This window comes from Bos indicus x Bos taurus, chromosome 13, assembly GCF_003369695.1.
Source record: "Bos indicus x Bos taurus breed Angus x Brahman F1 hybrid chromosome 13, Bos_hybrid_MaternalHap_v2.0, whole genome shotgun sequence".
Lineage (NCBI taxonomy): Eukaryota > Metazoa > Chordata > Mammalia > Artiodactyla > Bovidae > Bos > Bos indicus x Bos taurus.
The window spans coordinates 36,561,044-36,585,016 of NC_040088.1; the positions used below are offsets into that span (position 1 = coordinate 36,561,044).

At 42.4% G+C, this 23,973-nt stretch overlaps 1 protein-coding gene across 5 annotated transcripts in view; it reads right to left on the bottom strand.

Moving 5' to 3' along the window:
* Positions 1-23,973, bottom strand: part of DIP2C (disco interacting protein 2 homolog C) — a 294,331-nt gene that overhangs the window by 14,588 nt on the left and 255,770 nt on the right. For 2 of the 5 annotated variants that reach the window (XM_027559454.1, XM_027559452.1), the window contains 5 exons: positions 19,148-19,278; positions 11,195-11,363; positions 7,772-7,942; positions 1,879-1,908; positions 418-479 (listed from right to left, as the gene is read on the bottom strand). In XM_027559454.1, coding sequence (XP_027415255.1) covers positions 418-479; positions 1,879-1,908; positions 7,772-7,942; positions 11,195-11,363; positions 19,148-19,278 — 563 coding nt within the window. The remainder of the gene's footprint in view (positions 1-417; positions 480-1,878; positions 1,909-7,771; positions 7,943-11,194; positions 11,364-19,147; positions 19,279-23,973) is intronic. The other 3 variants (XM_027559453.1, XM_027559455.1, XM_027559456.1) reach the window with 2 other exon arrangements.

Here is a 23,973-nt window from a genome sequence, read left to right on the forward strand (position 1 = left end):
AAGCATCCACCAGCACATTCCCTTTCGTTCTTGCTCAAGGTTGCTTATTAGGAAATTGCACAGAAAGGTAACTTGACTTACAGTTCAGTTTTTCCTGAAAATGCCTTGACAAAAATTTTTGACTCATGCAAAGAAATGTGAGCAGCGTTGATATTTTATGAGGTGCAAAACAGCAGCTGACTAGTGTTCAAGAAAATGTCAAGTCTGACAGAGTTTGAGAAAAGGCCACTCTGACTGCAGCGGCTCTGGGATAGCTATTGTCAGAATCAGGAGCTGCTGCCCCGGTGGGACGTGAGGTGACGTACGTGGAGTGTTGCGAAAGCTCACTCTGTGGCCCCTGTGCTCAGGGCAGACGACTGCACTCCTCCTTTCAGAGGAACACTGCACTCTGGGTGCCGGGAGACAAATTCACAATACCTGTCATGTCTCAGAGCTCTCATGTCCACATAGACGGTGGTCGGATCGGGCCCCGATGTTCCCTGCAAGCAAGGACACAATGCGATTAATCCTGTTTGCCTGGGAGGAGCTGCATCTGTGCTTCCTACTGGCTGGGAACGTTTCTTTGGTAAGGTCTGAAACTGAACAAAACCCCAAAGCACTAAAACCACACCTCTCCCTTGATAACCTAACTCTGAAAGAATATCTTACCAAGATAACTGACTTTCATATAGCTTGACTGCTAATCATTTATGAAAATTAGAAAGGAAAGGGGCATCTCTCCAAATAAAAAGAGGCTGAAATTACAGAGGTAGCAGAGGTTTGGCAAAAGCAGGTTGTTGAGGAAGTGAAGCATCATTTGCTGAGAGGCTTTCACTACATGCATCCCCAAAAGTGTATTTTCAGAGCTCAAGGTACTGAGGCAGAACATGTTACATGAGCTGACAGACTGAGGAAGAAGAGATAAAAGACAATGATCTTGTTCATTCTGGTTCACTGTGCCCTGGTTTTCCTCCAGGGTGGGAGGCCGTTTTTGCCCAAGACGTAAGTCAGGGAGGTAGCATGTTTATCACTGGTCATCTCAGCAGCACCCTGTGGTCTGAACTATTTATTTAAACACAGGGTCCTGAAATCCTGGGATCATAAATCTCTTCAAAATACATACCGAGTTGATTTCTGAACAATCATCTCTGTTTATATAAAAGCAATGGCATTAAAGCTACATTACAAACAAAAATTCTACATACATTTCCTGGGAAAGTAATGCACTACTTTTGGTAGAAAAAGACAGAACCTAAAAGAAAAAAAAATCTGTCAAAAAATAAGGAGACTCTCAGATTTATTTGAAGAACTACACTAAAATTCTTCATGAGAGAATCGTAACCTTATATCAAAGGCACACTTCAATATAAGAAAAAGAAAAAAATAAAGACACCTTCATTACACCACACTGGACCACACGATAACCTCCCCCGTCCCCTGAGAAAGCACATGCAATCAGCCTGGAGGAGGAGCTGCCCTGCCGTGAGGACACAGCACCCTTGCTGACCTGCGGCTACTCCGGGGGCTGTGTCACAGACCAGAGCTGAGTGGAGGAACAGTTTGTGGTCTGAGCAATGCAAAGCACGTAACCACAAGAGGCCAATTAAAAACCAAGAAATCAGAAAACAGGTCACTAGAAGCAAAAAATGAAGCAAAACAGAGATGACCCCAAACTGGCAAAGACACCACAGATCGTGTAAATGGAAGCACAGCGTTTGTCACAAATGCAAGACGTCTGAAGAGATCTGAGACGTGACATCACGCTGGCTGTCAGCCCTCCTGCCCATGGGTCCACAAGCCCAGCCCATCTCCGCACTCAACTCCTCGTCTGCCCACTGCTGGGAGCTGATGAGACTGTGTGGTTACAGGCACTGGTGTGGACGGGCGGGCAGTCCCTACCTGCTCGGCCAGCTTCCACAGCCGGTGAGGCTACAGCAGCAGGAGGTGGGAGCAGAGGACACCAGACCAACAGAAACCGAACATCGAGGACACACACAGACACAGAAACAGACAACCCAGCAGTACAAGTGGGATGAAGAAGAGGGAGGGGTGGGGAGGAGAATGCAAAAAGCAGAGAACAAAGTAAAAAGAAGATCAAAAACAATGTCAAATATGGAAATCATTAAAATCAATCACTGTACCATTAAAGGCTAAAAAAAAATCTAAAAAGATGTTCACATATCCACAGAGCAACAGAGGAGGTAACAGATGACTGGCCACGGGCAGGTGGGCCTGAAGAACTGCTTTTCATACATACGGTCAGTGGGTGTTGATTTTATGGTACTTTTCTCTAGTTTCTGTTCTTTACTGAGAAAGCGGGGAGTATGAATTTAATTGACCAAATCTGTCGAGTGTTCCTCACTGAAATAGCTTCAAGTTTCTTACTACAATAATGAAGGTGACCCTGGAAGTCTGTGAATCTTCAGGCTTTCTAGCCCTGCTCATCTACAAGATTAGGACAAGAAAAGAGTTCAGAGTACGCATGAAGCATGGACCAAACCTCAGGCTCCTCGCTCAGCAGTGCGGGAGGGACTCCCCAGACTGCCTCCCCCTCAGCTCTGTCCTCCAAGACGCTGCATCCCCTTCCCTCTCATCTGCCAGGTTCCGGTGCCCACCTCCACCATCCAAAAGCAACCGAGTCCACAGGCGAAAGACCCTAAAGCCACTAGGGGCAGCTCTCCTCGGATGCTGCATGTCTTCCCCGGCTGACTGTCCCTCCCAATATCCTGAGAAAGCTGGAACAAGCCCAGGTTTCTGCATGGGAACAGTCCTGTGTGGGTCTGGCCTTGTGCCGCCCCACTCAGGTCCCTCAGAATCTCATGCATCACCAACATTTCTTTCTACAGTCACCACAACCTGCTAGTTGCACAACTCAGCCTCCCCAAGACCAAGGGACACTTCTAGAAGGGGGCCCACGGACACTAGAAACGTGATTCTGAGAGCACAGCTCAGATGCGGCTCCATTCCTTGTCTGGATAAGGTCCCTGGCTACGTACCTTGAGAGATGGAGGCCTGCCCTCTCCCAGAGCACTCAGCCCAGTCGAGGCCCTGAGGAAGCATGGCGGGCCATCCAGCTGAGAAAACATGCCCTCAAACAACAACCAATCAACTGAAAACACTCACTGTTTTGACACACGCTGGTAACCCTGGGGTTCCATAAGAAAAATGGCATGACCTTCACAATACCTTCAAGCGCTTAGGACAGGGCTTGGAATTTGGGAAATACCTTAGCATTTCTGTTTTTCATGTTTTTACATTAAGGAATTGATGGTGATTCTCTCTAGGCAGATGGGTATTATTTATTGGCTGGTCTGTATTTCCCGATTTTTTGCTTCTTAAAATAAATATTCTTTGGTAAAAAATTCAGTCTCTAAAAATTCATAACTTTTCAGGTTGTTTTCCTTATTTGTATAATTGTTCTTAAAAATTCAGTTTTGGTATATTTAATATCTTTATTACATATTTCTCATGTGTCAGGCCCTGCAGAAATACAATGGGAACAAGAAATGTGGGGCTTCTGCTCTCAGACCTCAACCTCAAGCTATGCCTTCTCTGTTTTGGGTCAGTTCAGTTCAGTCACTCAGTCATGCCTGACTCTTAGCAACCCCATGCACTGCAGCATGCCAGGCCTCCCTGTCCATCACCAACTCTTGGAGCTTACTCAAACTCATGTCCATCGAATCAGTGATGCCATCCAACCATCTCATTCTCTGTCGTTCCCTTCTCCTCCCGCCTTCAATCTTTCCCAGCATCAGGGTCTTTTCCAGTGAGTCAGTTCTTCATATCAGTTGACCAAAGTATTGCAGTTATTTCAGCATCAGTCCTTCCAATGAATATATTCAGGAATGATTTCCTTTAGGATGGATTGGTTTGATTTCCTTGCTGTCCAAGGGACTCTCAAGAGTCTGCTCTAACACCACAGTTCAAAAGCATCAATTATGTGGCATTCAGCTTTCTTTATGGTCCAACTCTCACATCCATACATGAACTACTAGAAAAACAATAGCTTTGACTAGACAGACCTTTGTTGGCAAAGGAATGTCTCTGATTTTTAATATGTTGTCTAGGTTGGTCATAGCTTTTCTTCCAAGGAGCAAGTGCCTTTTAATTTCATGGCTGCAGTCACCATCTGCAGTGATTTTGGAGTCCAAGAAAATAAAGTCTCTCACTGTTTCCATTGTTTCCCCATCTATTTGCCATGAAGTGATGGGACCAGATGCCATGATCTTAGCTTTTCGAATGTTGAATTTTAAGCCAACTTTTTCACTCTCCTCTTTCACTTCTATCAAGAGGCTCTTTAGTTCTTCCTTACTTTCTGCCATAAGTGTGGCATCATCTGTGTATTTGAGGTTATTGATGTTTCTCCCAGCAATCTTGATTCCAGCTTGTGCTTCATCCAGCCCAGCATTTTGCATTATGTACTCTGCATATAAGTTAAATAAGCTGGGTGACAATATACAACCTTGATGTACTCCTTTCCCATTTTGGAACCAGTCTGTTGTTCAATGTCTGGTTCTAAGTGTTGCTTCTTGATCTGCATACAGATTTCTCAGGAGGCAGGTAAGGTGGTCTGGAATTCCCATCTCTTGAAGAATTTTCCAGTTTGTTGTGATCCACACAGTGAAAGGCTATGGCTTAGTCAATAAAACAGAAGTAGATGTTTTTCTGGAACTCTCTTGCTTTTTCTATGATCCAACGGATGTTGGCAATTTGAAATCTGGTTCCTCAGGCCTTTATAAATCCATCTTGAACATCTGGAAGTTCACAGTTCACATACTGTTGGAGCCTGGCTTGGAGAATTTTGAGCATTACTTTGCTAGCATGTGATGTGAGTGCAGTTGTATGATAGTCTGAACACTCTTTGGTGTTGCCTTTCTTTGGGATTGGAATGAAAACCGATCTTTTCCAGTCCTGTGACCATTGCTGAGTTTTCTAAATTTAAATTTGGAGTTTAAATTTCCAAATAGAAATTTCCACTTTAACAGCATAATCTTTTAGGATTTGAAATAGCTCAGCTGGAATTCCATCACTTCCACTAGCTTTGTTTGTAGTGATGCTTCCTAAGGCCCGCCTGACTTCGCACTCCAGGATGTCTGGCTCCAGGTGAGTGATTACACCATTGTGGTTATCTTCGTCATGAAGATCTTATTTGGGATCATAATCACATATTTTTTTATTTATGCAAAAATTAATAGAAAATAAACATTTCCACTGACCAACCCTGCCTTGCGCTTGTTGTTGCTTTTGCCCACATTTTTGTATGTTCATGTCACAGGGCGCTTTGCAGAACTGTCAACTCAGAGACGTCCTTCTTGGCTAACCTAACCATAAAACTGCCTCCTCTGTACCCCTTTTATGCTCTTACTTCAGTTTTCCTAAGAATATTTTACTCACTTACTGAAAAATTCATCTGTATGTCTACTGTCCATGTGGGTCCCTGAGGGCCAGAACTGTGTCTTGAGTTTATCTAAGTAAAATCTGACTCTGGCTGACATGAGGCTACTCCCAGGATGGAACATGCCAGAGACCCCACATCCACATGTGGGGTAACAGGGTTCTGCACACAGCCTGCTGTGAGCACACATGGTCCAGCCCCCCAAACCACAGAACTCCACAACTCTGAGGCACACCTGGCTGCAGGCACAGCAGGGGGAGGCCTGCACTGCTCAGGGGGACGCACTTGAGTTCACCTGATTCATCTCTGCTACCAGACTCATTAATACTGTCAGCTCTTTGCTAATACTGATCATTCAGAAAAAGGAAAACTGGCTGAAAATTAGATTCGAGTAAAGCACACAAGCAGAAAAACTTAAAACATACAAAACCCCTTAGAGACGCTGCCAAGATCCCAAACGAGCACTGTGGCCCGGGACTGGCAATGCCCACTCTGCCTCCGCATCATGCTGATGGGGTTGCTTTCCATAAAAGAATATATTAGTTTTCTTTATTAAAAGTATAGAACTTCAAGTATTCCACATTCTTGCAACACATATTTATTAAATATTTACAAAGCACCACCAGGTCCAGTGCTAGGTGGTAAGGACACAGACAGATGGCGCTTGTATTTCAGGCCACAAGGTGCCAAGTACCTATGTGCCAACTTCATTCCTGGCTTCTTACCCTTATTTTCTGTCAGCTCTACCCTTTCTATTATTTTTAGTGTATTTTACTTTTCCCTACTTAATTTACTGCTTCCTTATAAAAACTTCTTAAAACATTTTGGATTAAGTAGATGGAAATAAATGAAAAAAAGAGGTAAATAACATAAGTGCTTTATTTCTAGTGTCTACAAAGTTTTAATTTTATATATTATAAAGTGTTGTAGAATTCTTTGTTGCCTGTGTGAAGTGGACAAGTGCTGAATGTTTGTTAATATGGGATCTATTCTATGTCCTTCTCCCTTCATTTTCCAGCATTCTGAGAGAGAAGAATAACATTGCTGTGGGCAGGAGCCTGTCTCTCTCAGATTCCTGTGGACTCGTAATTCACTGCTTGCAGGAGAAGGGAGTGTTACAGAATCCTATAGCTGGATTCATCTAATGAGTGCATTTCTCATTTCTTCTCAAGCAGAACAGATAAAGGTGAAGAGGAAAAGAAAATCTCAGCATTTAAAGGACTAGCTGGGCAAATCAATCCAATCCTTCAGATTACTTCAATCACAGAACAAGGCTCAGTGGACTCCTGAGGACTCTGGTAGTTACACACGTTTAAAAATGGAGCTGATTCAAAGAGAAGGGAGACAGAGGCAAGGAACATCTAATGAAAATCAGAAAACCTTCCTGTCGCTGATTTTTCTAAAGTGATCTTATTAGACTGATCATGTGGGGACAGTCAGTCCTTTGTCTCTGAAGTCTAAATACTGAGAGCTCTAGCCCAGGAGTCAGCAGACCAGGAGCTTTCCATGGTTGCCCAAGGGGAACTAGAAGCAGCATCTTGGGCTACACATGGGGGACATGATGGGTGGCAGGGAGGGGAGCTCGGGGAGTTGGTTTAAGGCAACTGTCCTCCACTCCAGCACCTGCTGTAAAGGAAGTTCCTGTCCTTTTCATAAGCGCAAAGGAACTGAGCCTGCAGCTGAGCCTGGGAGCAGTTCATTTTGGCTGAGGCGGCCTGAAGGGCACTGGGGGGAGGTTCCCACATGACTTTCCTCTCCTTCATAAACTAGATCTCAGGTAAAGAGTTCAGAGCAGGAGAGAACAGTGAAGATGGTCAGAAGTGGGCTAATGAAGAGACAGGAAACAAATATTTTTGGCCACATAGGATACAGGCTACCTTACGAGGTCAGCCTCACTTATAGCTCTACCTTAGAAATGCGGCAATTAAGTGCGGCATTGAAGTGTTACTTCAATGGTGTCACCACAGGAGCAAATTTGTGAACCTGCATAACGTACTGGAATTCTCCCTACAGAAATCACTGTCTGCATACAAGAGACTAATTACTTCAAGGGACAGGATTTCTTGCCACAGTGAAACATTTGTTTAGTATCTCATCTTTAAAGAGCCTGACTTGAGAGGTTTGGACAAACAGCAACTCTTGCTACAAAACTTGAAATGTCCCAGGACAGAATAAGCCTGTGAATGCTAGTTATGAATAATGGTTACTGACAAATGCAGACTTTAACTAAAAGAAAAAGGAAACAAGTGTGCACCAACCACATGCATTTGATTGAAAGATTCCTTCTAAATATGGGTTAGCATCAGCAGGGAACTGTGGTGAGCAGTTTGGCGCTGTATGCCTGTCTTTAAAAGTCACTCTGTAACCCACGCACTTATTGGCATCAAGGAAACTCACCTGCAAGCAAATTGCCAGGTTCACTCGACAGCCAAACGAGGTGCTAACGGCCCGCGGGTGGAGGCCCAGGTCTTTGAACAGTTTCGAGAAAGACTGGGTGAGTGCTATTCGGGGCCGCTCCTCTGCCACCACCACACAGGTCCGCACGCGGGACAAGTCCAGTCCTCGTGCCTACAAGTAATGACAGAGGCAGGAGGTCACACTTGCCAGTGTTACGGTGTGACCTGCAGGCTCCTCACCCAGACCCACAAAACCCGCAGGAACTCCACAAAGATATTCATTCCCAGAGCTCTGAGTCCACACTAGTAATCAAAATGCTATAGAACATACGTGTAAACAAAGAACGGCCCATATCCGATTATCAAGGATGCCATTACAAGCATTTAAGTAACTGAAGCAGCATAATAAGGAGCAAAGTTGAAGAAAAACAAGATCTGGATAACATAATTAAAGGACAGGGTACGGGGAGGAACAGAAGCACCTGTATATACTCCTGTGAGCCTGGACACACAGAACACACATTGGAGAGAAATGAGAAACCTACTTTTAATACAGGAATGGAAAACAAAAACATCTGGGCAGCTTCTTAAACACCGTTCTCCTTTCAGGTCCTGAGCTTGAACTGTCACGATGAAGCACAGCTCATTTCTGCCCAAATTCCATCAAGCGAATGACATGGAAACACCCTGGAGCTGGAAATTAAGTGTCTTGAGCATAACACACCCAGACAGAGCCCAGGAAGAGCACAGACCGTGATGGGAATGGCAATGACATGGGAGCATGGGAGCGAGGGGGTCTCCAGCGCACACAGGAAAGTCACCAGGAGCCAGCCGCAGCTGGGCGAGCTGACAGGGTCCCTGTGCTGAGGGCGACCTTCCAGACATGCTGCTACATGGGGCAAGATGAGTGTGCCAAACAGGAGGTCCCCTAACACACACATGTTCTGGGGGAATGCAGCCTGTGCTCTGGACGGTGCACCTGGGGCCAGAGATTCAAAATTTGGCCCTGAAGTTTATTAAATATAAGAACTTGGAAAAGGTGCTTGATTTCTCTGTAATGTAAGTCTTCTCATCTTTAAATGGAGACAATAATGGATCCAGTTCAGAGAGCCACTGTAAGCGTTAAACTAATCAAAGTGTGAAGTGCTTAGATTTCATTTATTTGGTCATTTACATATGTACCCTGTGGGAAAGTTCATGAAACATAATCATTTTGTAGCATACATAGGTGGACATGAATAATAATTATGTTTTATAAATTTCTTTTGCTATATAAATATAACTTCAAGAAATAATATGCCAGCAAATTTGGAAAACTCAACAGTGGCCACAGGACTGGAAAAGGTCAGTTTTCATTCCAATTCCAAGGAAAGGCAACACCAAAGAATGCTCAACTACAGCACAACTGCACTCACATCACACGCTAGGAAAGTAATTCTCCAAGCCAGGCTTCAACAGTACGTGAACCGTGAACTTCCAGATGTTCAAGCTGGTTTTAGAAAAAGCAGAGGAACCAGAGATCAAATTGCCAACATCCACTGGATCATAGAAAAAGCAAGGGAGTTTCAGAAAAACATCTATTTCTACTTTATTGACTATACCAAAGCCTTTGACTGTGTGGATCACAATAAACTGTGGAAGATTCTGAAAGAGATGGGAATACCAGACCACCTGACCTGCCTCTTGAGAAACCTATCTGCAGATCAAGAACCAACAGTTAGAACTGGACATGGAATAACAGACTGGTTTGAAACAGCAAAAGGAGTACGTCAAGGCTGTATATGGTTACCCTGCTTATTTAACTTCTATGCAGAGTACATCATGCAAAATGCTGGGCTGGATGAAGCATAAGCTGGCATCAAGACTGCCGGGAGAAATATCAATAACCTCAGATATGCAGATGACACCACCCTTATGGCAGAAAGTGAAGAGGAACTAAAGAGTCTCTTGATGAAAGTGAAAGAGAAGAGTGGAAAAGTTGGCTTAAAAACACAAGATTCAGAAAACTAAGATCATGGCATCTGGTCCCACCACTTCATGAGAAATAGATGGGGAAACAGTGGAAACAGTGGCTGACTTAATTTCGGGGGGCTCCAAAATCACTGCAGATGGTGACTGCAGCCATAAAATCAAAAGACACTTTACTCCTTGGAAGGAAAGTTATGACCAACCTAGACAGCATATTAAAAATCAGAGACATTCCTTTGCCAACAAAGGTCCACAGAGTCAAAGCTATGGTTTTTCCAGTAGTCATGTAGGGATGTGAGAGTTGGACTATAAAGAAAGCTGAGCACCAAAGAATTGATGCTTTTGAACTGTGGTGTTGGAGTAGACTCTTGAGAGTCCCTTGGACTGCAAGGAGATCCAACCAGTCCATCTTAAAGGACGTCAGTCCTGAGTGTTCACTGGAAGGACTGATGTTGAAGCTGAAACTTGAAAACTTTGACTACCTGATGCGAAGAGCTGACTCATTTGAAAAGACCCTGATGCTGGGAAAGATTGAAGGCAGGAGGAGAAGGGGACGACAGAGGATGAGATGGTGGGATGGCATCACTGAGTCAATGGACATGAGTTTGGATAAACTCTGGGAGTTGGTGATGGACAGGGAGGCCTGGCGTACTGCGGTCCATGGGGTCGCAAAGTCCAACATGGCTCAGCGACTGAACTGAAGAAATAATAATTTATTTCTGTAGCTTAATATCAAAGTTACCATGCATTTTGCTTTCTCATTCAAGCTTAATGCACTGGATCTGAATAGGGAAACAAAATCCAGGAGAGAGAAAGACATTGCTTTACTAATGCCAAGTATATAGGTAATTTGTATGTATATATACATACACACAAATATAACCTGGGTATACACACTCTCTCTCTCTCTCTCTCACATATGAGCATAGAAACAGTGAACAATTGGAATACTAACAATAATAGGTCTTACAATTATTCTCTCCTAGTTACTTGAACATTATGGTATGTCTACCCAGATGTCCTCGGCTATCACATAATGGTAATTGAATATTAACAAATAAAACCAAACCACTGTTCACTGAACTGTACAAATGAAATCTGGTTAGGACCCAGATATACCAATCAAAGTCTTCAAGAAAAACGAAATGAGTGGCTAAATTAAGACCTATGACTGTAACCTCATCACTGGAATAAAACTGAATCTACCAACAATTAAAAAGGCAGTTCAGGCCACTCCGAGCAGCCCGAACAGAATTAAAGACATCAATAACATACGTTCTGATCTCTAACTCTGGCAGTGGGAAAACATTCATGGTATAAAACGAGGTTTTCATGTAGAAGCAACTCTGTAAATCCTCAGGTGACAGTGGCTGCCCCACCACACCTCTTCCATGCCCTCCAATACTGTGTTTCCCCAGGATGCTGGCAATGCTCCAGGCACTCTTGCATTGCTTACCTTGAGGGATTCTGTCTGTGATCCCAGCCCCTTGGTGCACAGTTCCATCACTGAATAGGAGCAAAACGTATCCCGGACTTTGTACTGACTCACAGCAAGCAGCCACAAGGCAGGGTTGGTCTCCAGCTCTGCTGGTGGGATGAGGATGGACTGGTGCCCAGAGTACACGCTGCAGAGAGACACGGGAGGGCTCAGCGAGGATGGAGGAGGGGGATCCACTGGCCTCTGAGAAACATCTGCTTCCATTTGCAAGAGGGTACAGTCACATCAACTCTACTCTCGGTGTTTTTAAATAAAAAACAAAAGGTGTTTATGAAAACATTCTGAACAATACAAAAGAATTATGTAACTATGATCTGCAGTTACTGTCATTTTGAGCACTTAAGTGAGGTATCTCAAAGCTACGATGCTGGTAGGTTTCTCTAAAAGCTACTACACTAACAAACTGAATCTCACAGTAGGAAACATAGGACTGAATTTTGGTTAAAAGGTCTGAAAGTTCGGAAGAGCAGTTAACGAACTGGATGCTGTCTGGTTTAGCAACCGAAGTTTCACTGGGACCTGGCCCTCAGTCCTTGCAGTACTGTCTTCCGTGGCCACATCAACAGGCAGAGAAGAGGGTTGCAACAGAGGCCATGCAGCCTACATGTGTACTAAACAGCCAACTGAGGAAAAGCATGCCCAACTCGAGTTCAGAAAACTGACATTCAGAGTAAATAAAACTAAGACAACTAGAATAGGATTATAATTTCACTCAAAATGATCTAAATAAATACCAAAAAAGAACTAAGGAAAATACATGCATTCTCTTGTGTGCAGGCTCAGTCACATCCTGCTCTGTGACCCCACAGACTGGAGCCCACCAGCCTCCTCTGTCCATAGAATTCTCCAGGCAAGAATACTGGAGTGGGTAGCCTCTCCCTTCTCCAGGGGATCTTCCCAACCCAGGGGTTGAACCCAGGTCTCCCACACAGCAGGCGGGTTCTTCACCATCTGAGCCCCAGGGACGCCTGGATGGAGTAGCTGACTGACAAAGCTGTTAGCTTGTAGGGTACAGCACAGTGAGTCAGTTATACACACACACAGATGTGTTTTTTCAGATTCTTTTTCCTCATATGGCAATACAAAATATTGAGTATAGTTCCCGTTACCTATTTTATTTTATATATAATAGTGTGTATATGTTAATCTCAAACTCTTAATTTATCCCTCTCCCCACCACTTTTCCCTTTGGTAACCATAAGTTTGTTTTCCATGTCAGTGGGTCTATTTCTGCTTTGTAAATAAACTCCTTTGTATCTTTTTTCTTTTGGATTCTACATATAAGCAATGTCATATGTTATCTCTCTCTGGCTTATTTCACTTAGCATCATAATCTCTAGATCAATCCATGGTGCTGCAAATGGCATGATTTCATTCTTTTTTTAGAGCTGAGTAATGGGAAATAGATGGGGAAACAGTGGCAACAGTGTCAGACTTTATTTTTTTGGGCTCCAAAATCACTGCAGATGGTGACTACAGCCATGAAATTAAAAGACGCTTACTCCTTAGAAGAAAAGTTATGACCAACCTAGATAGCGTATTGAAAAGCAGAGACATTACTTTGCCAACAAAGGTCCGTCTAGTCAAGGGTATGGTTTTTCCAGTGGTCATGTATGGATGTGAGAGTTGGACTGTGAAGAAAACTGAGAGCTGAAGAATTGATGTTTTTGAACTGTGGTGTTGGAGAAGACTCTTGAGAGTCCCCTGGACTGCAAGGAGATCCAACCACTCCATTCTGAAGGAGATCAGCCCTGGGATTTCTTTGGAAGGAATGATGCTAAAGCTGAAACTCCAGTACTTTGGCCACCTCATGCAAAGAACTGACTCATTGGAAAAGACTCTGATGCTGGGAGGGATTGGGGGCAGGAGGAGAAGGGGATGACAGAGGATGAGATGGCTGGATGGCATCACTGACTCGATGGACATAAGTCTGAGTCAAGTCTGGAAGTTGGTGATGGACAGGGAGGCCTGGCGTGCTGCGATTCATGGGGTCGCAAAGAGTCGGACACGACTGAGCAACTGAACTGAACTGAACTTACTAGCGTGTGAGATGAGTGCAATTGTGCGGTAATTTGAGCATTCTTTGGCACTGCCTTTCATTGGGATTGGAATGAAACTGACCTTTTCCAGTCCTGTGGCCACTGCCGAGTTTTCCCAATTTGCTGGCATATTGATTGAGCACTTTCACAGCATCATCTTTCAGTATTTGAAATAGCTCCACTGGAATTCCATCACCTCCACTAGCTTTGTTCATAGTGATGCTTTCTAAGGCCCACTTGACTTCACATTCCAGGATGTCTGGCTCTAGGTCAGTGATCACACCATCGTGATTATCTTGGTTGTGAAGATCTTTTTTATACAGTTCTTCTGTGTATTCCTGCCACCTCTTCTTAATATCTTCTGCTTCTGTTAGGTCCATACCATTTCTGTCCTTTATTGAGCCCATCTTTGCATGAAATGTTCCCTTGGTATCTCTAATTTTCTGGAAGAGATCACTAGTCTTTCCCATTCTGTTGTTTTCCTCTATTTCTTTGCATTGATCCCCGAGGAAAGCTTTCTTATCTCTTCTTGCTATTCTTTGGAACTCTGCATTCAGATGCTTATATCTTTCCTTTTCTCCTTTGCTTTTCGCTTCTCTTCTTTTCACAGCTATTTGTAAGGCCTCCCCAGACAGCCATTTTGCTTTTTTGCATTTCTTTTTCATGGGGATGGTCTTGATCCCTGTCTTCTGTACAATGTCATGAACCTCTGTCCATAGTTCATCAGGCACTCTATCAGATCTAGGCCCTTAAATCTATTTCTCACTTCCACTGTATAATCATAAGGGATTTGATTTAGGTCATACCTGAATGGTCTAGTGGTTTTCCCTACTTTCTTCAATTTAAGTCTGAATTTAGCAATAAGGAGTTCATGATCTGAGCCACAGTCAGCTCCTGGTCTTGTTTTTGTTGATTGTATAGAGCTTCTCCATCTTTGGCTGCAAAGAATATAATCAATCTGATTTTGGTGTTGACCATCTGGTGATGTCCATGTGTACAGTCTTCTCTTGTGTTGTTGGAAGAGGGTGTTTGCTATGACCAGTGCATTTTCTTGGCAAAACTCTATTAGTCTTTGCCCTGCTTCATTCTGTATTCCAAAGCCAAATTTGCCTGTTACTCCAGGTGTTTCCTGACTTCCTACCTTTGCATTCCAGTGCCCTATAATGAAAAGGACATCTTTTTTGGGTGTTAGTTCTAAAAGGTCTTGTAAGTCTTCATAGAACCGTTCAGCTTCTTCAGTGTTACTGGCTGGGGCATAGGCTTGGATTACTGTGATATTGAATGTTTTGCCTTGGAAACGAACAGAGATCATTCTGTCGTTTTTGAGATTGCATCCAAGTACTGCATTTCGGACTCTTTTTTTGACCATGATGGCTACTCCATTTCTTCTAAGGGATTCCAGCCCTCAGTAGTAGATGTAATGGTCATCTGAGTTAAATTCACCCATTCCAGGCCATTTTAGTTCACTGATTCCCAGAATGTCAACGTTCACTCTTGCCATCTCCTGTTTGACCACTTCCAATTTGCCTTGATTCATGGACCTGACATTCCAGGTTCCTATGCAATATTGCTCTTTACAGCATTGGACCTTGCTTCTATCACCAGTCACATCCACAATATCACATCCACATCCACCATAGTTTGGCCCCAGGTAAATAACAGGGAGGGAACACAGCTCCACCCATCAACAGAAAATTGGATTAAAGATTTACTGAGCATGGCCCCACCCATAAGAACAAAAGGCTCCTCCATCCATGAGATTTTCCAGGCAAGAACACTGGATTGGGTTTCCATTCCCTTCTCCAGGGCATCTTCCCAACCCAGGGCTTGAACCCAGGTCTCCCACATTGCCTGCAGACTCTTTACCATCTGAGCCACCAGGTAATCCAAGACTTCTGAGGATATACTGACAGGTCTCAGTACATCCTGGTCTCAGGATAAAGGATTCTAATACCCCAAACTTTCCTTTGAAAGTTTGTAAATATTTCCTCTGAAATCCTGCTAATGTAAAAGTTTTGTTATTCACATAAGATGCAAAACTGCACATTCCACTGGAGCCCTATGGAAACGTATAAAAATTATTTTCATAGTCATTATATAAAACTCAGTAAGAGGCCATTCCAATAATTGTAACACTCAAAATTCTGTCAATTTTTCTCTAAGATCTGTCCTTCGGAAACTGATTGAGGTCTTTAAGGATCACTTTATAATATGGTGGTTATTTAAGAGATCAAACAGCACAACAGCAAATACATCTGTATTACAATACTGACATCCTAGTCAAACAGCTACTTACTGCAAGTCAGATGGATCCAACAACACTCCTGCACAAATGGAGCCAAGCCCTGCAGTTGTGAAAACACGCTTTTATCCAAAGTTCTTGTATTCCGATACAATACTGCAGTGCTTTAAAACCAGTTTTTCCATTTGGTTGAGAAACCGGCATGCCCTACTTGTTTTCTCAATTCTAACCAATCAGCTTTTCAAGAATACACACTTGGGGTCTGAAGAGAAGCCTAGATCTACAGCACACCAGGGCTGCCCCTCACACACACAGGTCCTGTGACTGTGCCTGGAGCTCTCGTCTTCTTTCCAGGGGCCATGAGAGCTAAGGGAGATCCCTGCCCCTGAGCACACCAACACGAGCGGCAGCCCCCAAGTGAACGACTCCTTGGTATTTAGTGCCATAGGCACCAACGGACCCTCTGCCCTTTGCAATGTGGCACTCCAGAATCAGCCTACAGACCATGTGTGGAATGATCCTGAATTAGAGCTTTCTTTTTAGCTCAGGTGCCAACTTCAATGAGAATCCTCAAGGCAGCATTAAGCAGGAAGAAATAAAAATAATGAAAAATTTACCTCTGCTGAATGGATGTTAAAAGAACAATCCTGGCCAAAATTGGATCAGTGCCAGGTAACAGCCCAAGATCTAACAACCCTGCACATCGTGCACCATACAAGTCATAATTATCCACCAGGAAACACGGCTTGGGAGTTTTCCATGAGCGCTGAATGTTATTCAACCCACTTGTGAATCAGGATGAACTGGACCACCTGAACTAGAACCCCTGCCTGGCTTCTGTTCCAGCTCCAGTTTACACACTTCTCTGTCACCATGGAATCCCATTTTCCAGCACACACCAAGCTCAGTTAACAACACTGGAGTCCTGTGTGTTAGGGAACCAAAATGTACATAAACACCCTATAACGATACACTTCTTAATTATGACAATCTATCGTTTCCATATTGTTATCAGCATTTTCCTTTTAAATCCTGTCATAAGGAGACCCAAAATGAAGAAAACAAAATGCAAATCACCTATTACTAGCTTTCTTAAGAATACACATCAGGATAAAAGATTCGCTTGATCAGACTGCTATGGGCATGAAAAGGTGGGGTCCATGGGGTGGAGTTCAAGGTTGGAGAAACTAAGCACATGTGTGGAAATTAAGCATAGTTTCACCTCTGTCTTCACTTCTGTAAATGGAAGTCAACATTAATAAAAAAGCTATTAAATCCTAATACAGGACAACAGAAAACCTGATTCACCAAGTTTCTACTTGCCTTTTTTTGGTCTCAATCCAACAAAAGTTGATTGCTTGCTGTTTCATTTATTAACCAATACTGAATTCTTGGCACTGTCTATTATACTTTCCAACTTAATAATACCAGGTTGCTTACAGGGAAGAAATTATTTCCTGCGAAATTCTCAAACCTCAACTATTTCAGTTTACATCTTAACTTCAAAAAGAACAGAACAATTTAAAAACACTTTGGGAACATTTTCTCCCAGTCTCTGGCCTGTTCCCATTCTCTTGACAGTGCCTTTTGCAGAGCAGAGATAACTGATCTTAATAAAGTCAGTCTGTCAATTTTTTCTTTCATGATCAAGCCTTTGGAGGTATGTCAAAAAGTCATCACCAAACCCAAGATTATCTAGATTTTCTTCCAAGTTATCATCTAGTTTTATAGTTTTATGTTTCACATTTAAGTATATGATGTATTTTGATCTATTTTTGAGAAGGCCACAAAGCCTCTGTGTAGAGTCATTTTTTTGCAGGGGGCGGGGATGGATGTCCAGTTGTTCCAACACCATCTCTTGAAAAGGTCATTGTATGGCTGTACTGCTTCTGCACGTCTGTCAAAGCTCAAAGGACTGTACTTACTTGAGTCTGTTTCTGGGCTCTCTACAATACCAAGAGTGAGCTCTGATGTAAATTACAGACTCTGGGATGATAATACATCAAGGTAGGTTCCTAGTTTGTAAAAAACATATGCTCTGGTGGGAGATGCTTATAATGGGGAAGCTGTGCATGTGGGGGTGGGGTGGAACAGAAAATCTCTGCACTTTCCCTTCAATCTTGCTGTGAAGCTAATAGTGCTCTGAAAAAGAAAACCTAAATAAAAAAATTAAAATAAAAAATGGTTGACCAGGAAAAAAGAGAAAAAATACATTCTGGTAACTAATATAAAGGTATACATTTATAATTCAATGATTTCAGATTATTAATTTGATAAAACATACAAAGAATTGATAACTCTCACAATTTGGGCACCCTGAGCAAGGCAGTTGTACAACTCAGGATAACACATGTCGCCCTGTGGTGTCACACTCGTTAGCCTCCTGAATGGGCAGGGAAGGGTCTGTGCCATATACCTCAGTTACTTCAAGGAAAGGAGTTTTCTTTTAAAACAAAACAAGTTTTACTTAGGTATAATTTGCATATCATATATCCAACCATTTGAAGCACAGAATTAAAAGAACTTTGACAAATTTGCAGAGTCATACAATGCTCACCACAATGCAGTCTAGAACACTTCCATCACCCTGACACAAAACTGGCAAAACACAGTCCATGTGAAGCTGGCTGCTGGGCCCTGGTGTTTGTTATAGCATTTCTACACACTTAAAATACTTGCATATATTTGAAAATGTTAATAAAAAGTAGTACACTATATTAGAAAATAAAATCTGAAAGACTATATGCCAAAATGCTAATAGTGTATTTAGTGGAATCACCCTGATAGCTCAGTTGGTAAAGAATCTGCCTGCAATGCAGGAGAACCTAGTCTGAGTCCTGGGTTGGGAAGATCCGCTGGAGGAGGGTTAGGCCACCTACTCCAGTATTCTTGGGCTTCCTTTGTGGCTCAACTGGTAAAGAATCTGCCTGCAATGCAGGAGAACTGGGTTGGGAAAGGGAAAGGCTACCCACTCCAGGATTCTGGCCTGGAGAATTCCATGGACTGTATAGTCTATGGGGTTTGCAAAGAGTTGGGCACAACTGAGCGACTTTCACTTTTTTTCACTTTCACTAGGTTGTATACTTATGGAAAGCTTAATTTTCTTCTTTATATTATTTTGTGTTTTCTAAAGTTTCTACGATGAACATATATGTACAATTAGAGAAAAATGCCAATAAACATTCATTCTTTCCATACATACTGTTGATACCTGCCAGGAGGGGAGAGGAGCCTGCTCCCAGCATCCCCCAACTAGAGTCAGGGAAAAGCTGAGGAGGAAAGAGCCTGGATGCCCCTGGTCACAGTTCTAGGCCTGGGACATATGCAAAGATTTGGAGCTATAAGAAGCAAGCCCAAGGTCTGGGAGTTGCTTGGAAAACAGGTTCCCAACAGACAGCTTCTCAGAGCAGACCCAGATGCTGTCTCTGTTAGTTTCAGCAAATTTTACAGAGACTAACTTTCCAGACGCTGGACAGTGTGGCTACCTGGCTACCAGCATGCAGAGCCAAGCTGAGAGGGAGCCACATCCTGCAGGCAGCCCCCTCCCATGAGCAGGTCTGAGCTCACAGGTGATCTGAAAAAGCATGCATGATTATTTACTTATATCATAGAGATACAGAGAAAACTCACCTACAGAGGCACCACAGGACAAACCCAAGTCCACAGTAAGGGTCCAAGCAAATGGCCACTTCTCTCGAGGGGTAGAGCTCACACTGCAGCTTAATAGAACGGCAGAAGGCACTGGTGGCTGCATGAGACATCTGCAAGACAGCAAGGCTGTGTCAGGCGCCAGAGCTGCAGCCCAGCCTCAGGACTCTTGCACCACCACAGGCTGCACAGAACGCACTGGACCAGACACCAATGCTAAGGGTGGTTTCAGACAGGACAATTGTAGCCAAGCTCTGGTTCCGTTAGGAGAGGGTAGGCTGTGGGTTCTCTATAATAGTCTTCCCGTTTTCAGTGAGTAAGCCACAAGCAAAATTTCCTGGTCTAGTAACTCTAGCCCATGAGGTCAGGACGTCTTGCATTTGAATGGTGGCTTCGACTGCGACCCCACCACAGCCTGTACAGTACATGGGGACATGTGACCAATCATGTGCCCTCTCCAGGCAGAGACAACACCTGACTCGTGCTTCACCTCCAGACCCAGCCCTGCACCTGTCATGCAGCAGAGGGACCAGCAGAGCACATTGGACGCACAACTCCTGTTGGTAAAGATTTGCTGAAGGTCACACCCATTTGTGCAGTGAGATAAGCTTGTCATTTGACTGAAACCCAAGTCCAGTCTCAGCATAGCTACAGTTAAGAGTTTCTTTAAAGGCAGCAGCCAGTCCCACAACAGTCAGTATGGAATGTGAATTCTTTTAAAATACAGAAAAATTATATCTAATAACATCAATTTTCACAGATGCTTTCTAGCCAAACTAATCTAAGAGGAACAGGAAAGTAAAAGCAGCCCAGAAAACTTAACCAACTTCATGGTCTTAGACACTTCTCAAGTTAGTGTGGAGTGCACATCACTCAGAGCTGAACTGTAAAAGGGACCAGCGCAGAGCATCTGGGCAGAATTTGACAGGGATCCTACATGCTAGGACGGAAGGCCCTCACTCCTGGTGTGTCTCATCTCTTTTCCCAAGCTGGCTAATAAAAGCTCTTGGTCATCTGATTGGATTTCTCTGAATGTTACTGATGCTTCTTGAAAAAGAACAACAAAGTCAGAGGACTCACCCTTTCTGATTTAAAAACTTAGTAGAAAGCTACTGTAATCAAAACAGTGTGGTAGTGGCATAAAGACAGACACAGAGAAAAACAGAATCGAATAGATAGCCCAGAAATAAAACCTCACATACATGGTGAAATGACTTAAAAAATTTTTTTCATTAATTTATTTTTCCCTAGACTTCACATACAATTGACTGATTGATTGAGGTATAAATGATCTACATCATTATGCTAGTTTCAGGTACACAACATATATATGTGTATGTCTTACAAAATGATCACCACAGTAAGTCTAATGAAGAGCGCTACTAAGATTTACTCTCTTACCAACTTCCAAGTACGCAACACAGTACACTATTAACTACCATTTCCATGCTGTACAATACATCCACAGCCCTTATTTATAACTGGAAGCCTGTACCTTTTGGCTCCCTGCACCTGTTTTTGCCCATCACCAATCTGTTTTCTCTATGAGCTTGGTTTTTAAAAAAAAATATTTCACATATAAGTGAGATCACATAGCATTTGTCTTTCTGACTTAGCATGATGTCCTTCAGGTTCACTCATGTTGTTACAAATGGCAGAATTTCCTTCTTTCTAGTGGCTGAATTATACTGCACTGTGTGCTTATAGATGGTGTGGGTGAGTGGGCAGGCGTGTCTCATTTTTCTTATCCATTCATCTGCCAACGGACACTGATATTGTTTCCATATCTTGGCTATTGTAAAATAATGCTCTATGAACACTGGGGTGCAGACATCTTTCTGAGTTAGTGTTTTTATTTTCTTCAGATCAATACCCAGAAGCGGAATTTTTGGATAATATGGTAGTTTTATTTTTAACTCTTTGAGGAACCTCTACATTGTTTTTCATAGTGGCTACACCAGGTTACATTTCCACCAACAGTGCACAAGGGTTTCTCTTTCTCCACACCCTCATCAACATGTTCTCTCTTGTCTTTTTGATGATGGCCATCCTGACAAGTGTGAAGCGATAGCTTACTGTGGTTTTCATTTGCATTTCCCTGATGATTAGTGATGCTGAGCATATATTCTTGTACCTGTTGTCCATCTGTATATCTTTTTCAGAAAAATGTCTATTTACATCCCCTGCCCATTTTTAAGCAATTGTTTTTCTGCTCTTAAGTTGTACGGGTTCTTTACATATTTTGGATATTAACCCATTATCAATACGTGGTTTGCAAATATTTCCTCCCGTTCACTAGGTTGCCTTTTCATTGGTTGGTTTCCTTTGCTGTGCAAAAGCTTTTGGTTTGATGTAGTTCCACTTGCTTAACTTTTGTTTCCTTTGCTATTGATGTCAAACTAAAATCTCCAAGACCGATGTCTAGGAGCTGACCCCTATGTTTTCTCCTAGAAGAGTTATGGTTTCAGGTCTTATGTTCAAGTCTTTAATTCACTTTGAGTTCATTTTTACAGACGCAGAAAACTGTTCCAGTTTCATTCTTTAGCATGTGGCTGTCCAATCCTCCAAGCACATTTACTTAAAGTCTGTTCTTTCCCATCGCATATTCTTGGCTCCTTTGCCATAAACGAGTTAACACTATATGTGGGTTTATTTCTGGGCTATTCTGTGTCACTGGTCTTTGTGTCTGTTTTTGTACCAGTACCATACTGTTGGCATTACTGTAGCCTTATAATGTCAGTGAGCATGATGCCTCCAGCTCTGATCTTTTCCAAGATGGCTTTGGCTATTTGGGTCTTTTGTGGTTTCATACTAATTTTTAGAATAGTTTGTTCTATTTCTGTGAAAAATGCCATTGGAATTTTGATAGGGACTGCAACGAACCTGTAGATTGCTTTGGGTAGTATGGACATTATAACAATATTAATTATTCCAATCCAAAAGTATGGAATATCTTTTTGCCCTTTTCAATTTATTCCATCAATATTTTACAGTTTTCAGTATATAGATCCTTTACTTCCTTGGTTAAATTTATTCCTAGGTATTCTTTTTGATGCAGTTGTAAATAAAACTGTTTCCTTAATTTCTCTTTCTGCTATTTTATTATTAGTGTACAGAAATACAACAGATTTCTCTGTATTGATTTTGTTATCTTGTACTTTACTGAATTATTTATTGTAAGTTTTCAGTGGAGTTTTTAGTGTTTTCTATACCAAGCATCATGTCATCTGCAAATAGTGACAATTTTAATTCTTCCTTTCCCAACTGAGATGCCTTGTATTTCTTTTTCTTGCCTAATTTCTCTGCTTAGGACTTCCAACACTATACTGAACAAGAGTGGCTTCCTGATCTTAGAGGAAATCTTGCCTTTTCTCTGGAAATCTTTCAACCTCTCACTCTCGAGCATGATGCTAACTAAGTGGGGGTGATCAAATGTATTTTTGATAAGAATGCCAAGACCATCCAATGAAAGGACAGTCCTTTCAACAAATGGTGCTTGGAAAACTGGATATCCACATGCAAAAGAATTAAGCTACACTCTTAACCTAATACCATAAACAAAATTAACAGAAAATGGATCAAAGTTCTAAATTTAAGACCTAAAACAATACAACTTGTAGAAGAAAACATGGGACGTGGGACAAAAGTTTACTACACTGGATTTGGAAATGCTTTCTTGGATAGGACACCAAAGGCACTGGTTAAAAAAAAAAAGACAAAATTAGACTTCATGAAAACTAAACAATTTTCTGCATCAAAAGGCACTATCCATAGAGTAAAAGAGGCTTCCCTTGTAGCTCAGTTGGTAAAGAATCTGCCTGCAATATAGGAGACCAGAGTTCAGTCCCTGGGTTGGGAAGATCCCTTGGAAAAGGAAATGGCAACCCACTCCAGTATCCTTACCTGGAAAATCCCATGGACAGAGGAGCCTGGTGGGCTGCAGTTCATGGGGTCGCAAAGAGTTGGGCACGACTGAGCAACTAACACTTACATAGAGTAAAAGGGCAACTCAAAGAATGGGAGAGAATATCTGCAGACCATGTAACTGATAAGGGTATCAGAGAACTTCTAAAACTCAACACCAATAAGAAAACTATCAATTCAAAGTCAGCAAAGGAGTTGAATAAACATTTCTCCAAAGAATACACACCAAAAGGTGCTCAGTATCATTAATCCTCAGAGAAATGCAAATCAAAATTACAGTGTGATCTACCTCACATACATTAGGAAGGCCACTTCAAACAAACAAACAAACAAAAAGGAAATGCCCAGGGAGTTCCCTTGTGATTTAATCATCAGGGTTCCAGACTTTCACTGCCATGGCCCAGGTTCAATTGCTGGTCAGGGAACTAAGATCCTACAAGCCATGAGGCTCAGCCACAGAAAAAGAAGACATTCAAAAGAGAAAAACCAACAGAAAATAAATTCCAAGTGTTGGCAAGAATGTACAGAAACTGGAAACTTTGTGCATCACTGGTGAGAAGGTAAAGTGGGACAGTTACTGCAGAAAAGAGTACGGCAATTCCCTCCCAAATAAAAGTAAAATTACCCTTTGACCCAACAATTCAACTCCTGGATACATATTTTAAAGAGTTAAAGGCCATGTTTCAGAGAGATATTTATACACCCCATGCTCAATGCAGCATGATTCACAATAGCTAAAATGTGAAAGCAACTCAAGTATCCATTGAAAAATGAATGGATAAGCAAAATGTGGTAAATACATACAGTGAAATCTTAACGCAACCTTAAAAAGGAATTTTGATATATACTTCAACATGGATGAACCTTGAAGAAACTATGCTAAG